Consider the following 7044-nt stretch of genomic DNA (forward strand, 5'->3'; position numbering starts at 1 on the left):
AGAAATTCTGTTTAAAACTCACTGCTCTCAATCTTTTGATAATGTAAGAAACAAATATTAAATACCAGTTATGTTTTGGATCAGGCACTAGCTTAAATAAGATACAACAAGTCTAAACAAGGCCTAAAAACCCACATTTCTAGTAGATGTGAAAAACAGAAACTTAATTGCAAGGTGAAGGGCTCATGGGCCTATGTTATTCCTAAAATATACAGAAATGTGGAGCTTTTAGTTACTGTTAGCTGGTTTTCTCTCCTCTGACTTCTACTTTTTCCTGATTGTATGTAGTCATGACAAGGGTGGGAGACAGATGGCAGGGGAGCCATGGGGGCTTATGGTTTGAGAAGGAGGCAAAGAAAATTCATGTAGACCAAAGCTATATTAGGCCTCGCCTCAGTAGGCATTTTTGCTTTCTTTGGCTGCATCTACAGGAGGTTATTGCAGTTAATTATCAAGTGACTGTTCCAAGTAAAAGATGACTGTTCTGCTGAAGCCTTTCATTTCTTTTGCTCTTTTCTTCCACCTCTCCCATCTAATTTAACCAAACCCCTCAGAACCATAGCAGACATGTTCAGCTGGAAGGCACACAGCTCTAGAAAGAGAATTAAGGGTACCAGAATATTTAGCAGGCCACTTTCCTGTTTGTTCCCTGAATATGCTTCTGCAAAATGCACGGCCTTGGACTGTTCCAGTCACTTTCTAATTGGCCTTGTTACCTACAGCCGATTATCCCAATAACCCGTCTTTCAGTCCCCAGTGTTATCTTCCTAGAACACTGATCACGTCACTCCCTGCGTGAAGGCCTCTGCAGACTGGACAAAGTTTACAGAAGGAAGCCCAAAAGCTAAGGGTGACACAGAATGCCCTTTACAGTCTGGGCCTAATCGCCACTTACCTTTCAGCCTTATCTCTCCCTTATCTTTCTACACCAGAGGCACACACAGAATCACTTTGTTCTCTGAACAGGTTTTGGTCTTTCGGGCCTCCACACCTTTTCAGAAACTAGTGTGCTGCTGCTAGCAATATCCGCTTCCTGTTTTAAGATCCAAATAAAATAATCTCTCTCCAGGAAAAACTTCACTGGTCTTACAGGTACCTTTGGTCACTCTCTCCCCTCTGCTTCCTTAATATGTTGCATATAATCTTATTACAGCACTAGTATCATTGAACTATAAATATTTATTCAGGTTTTGCAAGTGCAATTTCTAACACTCCTGTTCCCTAACTCTAACCCCAACTCCTCTTAAGTCGTCGTTTTTCTGACTTTGGATGTAGGGTAGAGCAGGGCATCACTAAAATGTCCACTAAAGAATGAATGAAAAGCAATATTATGCCCCCATGTCTGGCCCAAATGTTTAAGAGTGGAAAAGAATTATATATACATACACACACACATCTATATATACAGACACATATACTATATGTATATGATTTCACAAGGGTTTTAATTTTTCCATATTAAAAAGAAACTTCTTTAAAAGAAAGTCCAAGTTAAAAGAAACAAAACACACATAAAGAAATGATGCAATTATTCCATACCAGTTTATTGTTAAGTATTGTGTTTCAAAAAATTTATAGCATAAATAACCTTTCATGTCATAAAATAACTTAGTACAATTTATAATAAAACTTTGAGAATTTAACATCTCATCAAAATACAATAAAATATGGTTTTAAAATATGATTAACCCTTTCTGCTTTTTTCTTTTTTACTTGAGGGCATATAAACCAAAATTACCCAAACTACTGCCGCACATTTAAACTTTAACAAAGCATATTTGGTTTATTTAAATGTAACTCAACCATCCTAAATTAATACATAGTTTTGTTTTCCTTCCTGCGTGGTTCTTTGTAATTTTTGTTCCTTTTGACTTGTATTTCTGTTTCCACACAGCTTCCTTCTTCATTTTCACCTCTTTCCATCTGCAAAGTCATCTATCTCCGGGCTCCCAGAACATGTAGTTGAACTCACTCAGCCCCTTGACATCAGTTTCTGTAATCCTTGCATCAGTGTAGGGAGTAACTGCTTGAGTAACTACAAAGGTATTTCAAAACTTCAGTGCAATTTGGTTCAGTTATTTTCATTCAGATGCCATCACCGTTCAGGGAGATTAATCACTGGAACCCACTGATCCATGTAGCGACTTTCCCGGCAAAAACAAATAAGTTGACTTAAGGCAGGATCCTTCCACTGTGATGAATGTGGATTCTGGGAACAAATTTAGAAAAAATAAATTTACTATTAAAAAAGTCAGCCTTTGCTACTTATTATACCACTTTTGAGGGGAAGACACTCGAACATTCTATACTTTGGCTGTGTGACACAGAGACCTGTTACAACCATAAAAAATAAAATTTCTTCTAGGTAGTTGGGTATCCTGCAAAATCATTCAGGGTAATTCTCTACTAAGCTGTACTCTTCAAAGTCTGAGTATAGTCTGAGTACATGAAACCCACTGAGCCATATACATATATATGTATGTTTTCATAATATTTATTCAGTTTTGCATGAAAGTATTATTCACAGGCTTGCCCTACCAAACTTGTACCTTGGCAGAGACCTGAGTGAAACAACTGTGAGAAATATTTCCATGTTGGGCTACCAGGAGGTGAGAGCTGCATAGCAGTTAACTAGAACTGCCACCTGTTATCCTCCCAAAAGAGACAGTAGTATTTTTTCAGGAGTAGCAAAATAACTAGGCTGCCACTTAAAGAGATCAGCCAAAAAGTAGTAAAATGTAAAAGACAAAACGATCACATTTACCTCTGTAAACACAAGTTATCTACCTACCAAAGGTTTTTATGGGGTGGGGGGAGCTCCATTTTAAAATATACAAGATTGCAAAGAAAAAATTTCCACTCTATCCTCTCAATACATTTCTAGGGAATTAATAAGGTCTGTCTCCCACACCATTTCTATTTTTAGCTCTGACTGGCAGAGAATGAAGCTGACTCCTTAATGAGGGTGAGCCAGGAATTTATTTGGCTTTATCTAATCTGCCCTGCTAAAGGAATTAGTCACGGGAGGTAGTGCAGATGTAGGTAGGGAGTAGCTGGGCTGACAATGCTGACTCACAAGGATCTCTTCCGCTTCTGGCAGCCTCCAACGTGCTTAGACACGTTCCGTACCAGAGAAAATCCCAAGGATGAAACTAGCACATCTCGGCTGAAAGTCCAGCCACACTCTTTGATGGGGCAAAGGCGCCCAGCTCTTGACCCTCACCCATTCCAGATCTGGAGTCAGGCGACTTTCAGCCGTTGCGGACTTCCTGCCAGGACTCTAACCGCGTCCTGCCCTTAGTCCCCTTCTCCCTTACCGTCACCAGCACGCAGTGCAAGTCCGGGGGCTGCTCCGCGCCTTCGCTCAACGCGGGGCCCGCGTCACTCTCCAGGAGCAGGAGCTCGGCCAGCCGGCCAGGGTTGCTGACGCGCAGGATGTCGATGTCGTTCTCGCAGCAGAACGCCTGGATCAGGGTGAAGTGGATCTGCAGAGCCACGTCCCTGTCGTCGTCCTCGTCCGCCGCCAGCAGGCACAGCACCACGTTATCGGGGTCGCTGCGTGCGGGCAGGGACGGGGCTGATGAGCCCAAAGGCAAGACCCGCCGCGTGGGCGCTCGCACCCCGCGCCCACGTCCCGGGGGTCGCGCCCCGGCCCGCTTGCTCCCCTTGGGACAAGCAGCCTCAGGGCAGATGGAAAGCGTTAGGAAGTGGCACTGCTGGCCGAGGGGGCGCCCCTGGAAGGCGACCTCTCCGGGCTGGGGCGGGAAGAGGAACCACGAGGGACACGCGAGGGTTCCACTTACACGTTGAGCAGCTTGGCCGCCTCGTACACCCCGACGGTGATGGTGCGCTGACTCAGGGCTTTGCTGAGCACTTCCTCGAGGGCATCCCCCACCTTATCCATCCTACACGCAGGCAGAGCAAGGGGATCCCGTCAGCCCGCCGCCCCTCGGGGCCGTCGCGGCCCCCTCGCCCTGCGCCGCGACCCTCCCTCCCGAGTGCACGCGCCACGGCGCACCTGGGCCTTTGCAAACCCGGGGTTCCCGGCCTGTCACCCCCCGCCCCCGCCGTGACCCCTCGCACGCCCAGAGGCCGGGCGTCCAGTGAGAAGCCCCAAGAGTGCCACCCGCCACCCTCTCCCGAGGGCACTGCCAGTCCCCGGCGCTGGGCGAAGCCACAGGCTGCCGGCCGCAGGAGCCGCACCGGCAGGGACGGTCACTTCTGCCCTTTGCAAAGGCTCGAGGGGCTCGACCTGCGTGGGGGGCACGCTCTTTCTGTCCACGCACGCCTCTAGTGTCCCGAGGAAGAAAGGCAGGATAGGAAGTACCCTCTGCAAACTTTTAACCGCTCGCTCCCCGCAAACCTTGCACAGCCCGGCAGCACTGGGGTGCGCGCAGTGGGCAAGCAGATTTCAGGGAGAAGCTCCGGCTGACTTGCCTTTCGGTCTTCTGCTCTCCAGCCGAGAATTCCTCCAAAGTCATATTGCAACTGCAGGTGCCCTACAGAGAGAGAGCGGCTTGCGGGCTGCTCCTGCCACGTGGGCGCGCGGGTGCCTGCTTTCTGCACTCCTTCTCAGGCTCCTCCAGCGCCCGCCGCCGCCGTGCCGTCCGCCCCTCCTGCCCCCCTCGCTCGCTCGCCCGCCGGCTCTCGGCCCCCCGCCTCGCCACGGTCCACTACAGCGACGCGGCAGCTGCCTCACAGCCACTGAAGGACAAAGGCCCCCCTCGCCGGAGTTATCCTGCCAACCCCCAGCCAACCACCACCCGCCTCATTTGCATGCGCGCAGCCATTGGGCTATGCAAATCAGCCTGCTCCGACAATTTGACCTCAGCTCCTGGAACCCGGCTGAGAGGAGCGGAAGAGGGAGGGGCCACGAGGAAGGCGAGCCTGGGGCGGGGGCGGGGATGGGGGCGGGGTCCCGAGCCTACTCTCATTCTGCTGGCAGGGCGGGTAGGAGAGGAGGTGTTTGTGCGGGGAGAGGAGGGTGTCTTAGCTTGGGCTGGAGCTGGCTGCCAAGTGTTTTTCTAGTTGGTGCACTTTTTTTTTTTTTTAATTGTCGTTTCATGTCTTTTGTTTTGGGGGCCTGCTATTAAAATCTATTTTCAGGGTTAATGCACCCAAGTCTAGTAATTATTAATAAGCTGGTTACATAAAAATAGTGTGTCCAGACCTCTGGGGCAAAGTTTACCTCAGAAGTGTTGTTTATGTAAGTCTAGGCAAAGCTGCTTATTAGTAGTAGTATTATTTCGGTCCCCTGATGGCTGGTTTGATTTATTTTTGGAAGGTTGCAAGGGTTGGGAGCTCAAAAAAAGAAAAATCAACACATTTGTGTTTTGTGGTGGCAGGGAACCAAGTTGGAATCTCTTCCACAGAAAGCAGAAAGGCTTCCCACCTGCCCAGGGTAACTCTGGAAAACCGTGTGCACCAGGAGCTGGTTACCACATGTGTGTATCCTAGCCTTACAAGCCCAGTTCACCTTTCTCAGACAGCCTTTCCCGAAGGAGGATCATTCTGCAGGGCACCAGCTAAGAGACAATTGTCTGACACCCACACAAGCTACATATCTAAATTCAAAATGCTCTCAATATGCCCTCAGCTTCCTTTCATAAGGCAAGTATGTCACTACCTTCCACAGGGGGCCTGTGATCTCACTGTGAATTATTAATGTTAGATGCTGAATCATGAAGCGGCAGCAATCGGACCTTTTAGTCATATGCTAAAATTTCAGCTTTGAGATAACCGCAACTTGTGGGTGTAAAGAAAGCAGTAGTTATGCATTTTTGAAAAGCAAACTTCAATGCATAGACTTTCACTGAATAGGTTGAAAGTTCTTCCTTTGTTTCATGAGTTTATGCAATAAATGCAAAAATATGTGTTAAACCTACTGAAGTCACCAAAAGTGGTAAACATGCTCCCATATGCTTGCATTCAAAACAATGCTTGCATTATTAAGGTTACTGTACAGACAAAGGTCACAGAAGTAATTTTTTGCTAAGCTACCTGGGAGTTTTTGCAAACTCCCGTATGTTTGTATCATTCTAGACAAAATATTCTCCAGCTCTCTTGATCTTAATTTAGTGGAAAAGAAAAGTGATAGGTCAGTTTTCTGGCTCATTTATTTGAGCTGCCATTTTGCACTTAATCCCTAACTGCGTTGTCAGCAAGGGACAAGGTTTGAGTAAAGGAATGGTGCTTGTCAATGCATAACTTACCCAGGAGTGTAAGGTATGTTTCATATCTATATCTTAAATTCTAACATGTAGTGTCTTTGTTAAAGAATTCCTTTACATTGAAATTTAGGGAGATGCTGAAGCCCGGTCAGCTTTGCAAACAAAACCTGAATTATGCAGTCTGGCCTGAGTCATCATTTGGAGATTGTTGAACTGTGTTCTGTGGTACTCCAAGGTTCTATCCACTAGGTATTTCTTAGAAGCTCTTTGGAAGGAAGTGTGATCACAGCAAGCTGACGATGAATTAGGGAATCGAGTGAGTTTCTTGACAGCAGGGACTGTGACTTCATCAACTTGGTGTTCTTGGCATGTAGCACCATTTCTGCATTTAGTAGAAGCACAGTCAATGTTCACTGAGTTAAACAGAATCTGAGGGTTGAACAAAAAGATCTCCGAATCCTGCAGTCCTGTGTAATGATTGAATTCTCTCTAAGGTATTCCATATTTAAATTTAATTCAAAGAAAAGACTTCTTTGATGTCCTACAATATACCAACAATGGTACAATTCCTGGTCCTTTGCCTTTAAAGTGCTTACCGTCTAATTGGTATGTCCATGCTTGAACTGGATTTTGGGACAAAATAGTATGCACTGTCATCAGCCAGCTATGCTGAAAGTCCCATGACTTTGGTCATCTGAACAGAAACCGTAGGACAGTAGAACCCCTGTATTGTTATTCCAATTCAAACGAACCACAGCCCTAATAATGCCCCACCCAGGTCAACTACATGCAGTAAAAATGCGGTATAAAAGGATTACTTCTTAATATAGGCCTGGTCCCTCACTCGAAAATTATACTGAATTCTATATTTGAT

General features: G+C 46.4%; 1 protein-coding gene across 2 annotated transcripts; it reads right to left on the minus strand.

Moving 5' to 3' along the window:
- Positions 1-1429: 1429 nt before the first annotated feature.
- GADD45A (growth arrest and DNA damage inducible alpha) lies at positions 1430-4762 on the minus strand. 2 transcript variants are annotated; one of them, XM_029231068.1, is made up of 4 exons: positions 4438-4762; positions 3804-3905; positions 3318-3555; positions 1430-2209 (listed from the first exon to the last, which is right to left on the minus strand). In XM_029231068.1, exons 1-4 carry the CDS (start codon positions 4479-4481, stop codon positions 2096-2098), a joined length of 498 nt encoding a protein of 165 aa, XP_029086901.1. In that variant the 5' UTR covers positions 4482-4762; the 3' UTR covers positions 1430-2095. The 2 variants fall into 2 exon arrangements, with proteins under 2 accessions (XP_029086901.1, XP_029086902.1); XM_029231069.1 differs by having other exon boundaries at positions 1517-2209; positions 4364-4678.
- Positions 4763-7044: the final 2282 nt, after the last annotated feature.

Source organism: Monodon monoceros, unplaced genomic scaffold (genome assembly GCF_005190385.1).
Source record: "Monodon monoceros isolate NGI ecotype Baffin Bay Population unplaced genomic scaffold, NGI_Narwhal_1 Super_Scaffold_18, whole genome shotgun sequence".
Taxonomy (NCBI): domain Eukaryota; kingdom Metazoa; phylum Chordata; class Mammalia; order Artiodactyla; family Monodontidae; genus Monodon; species Monodon monoceros.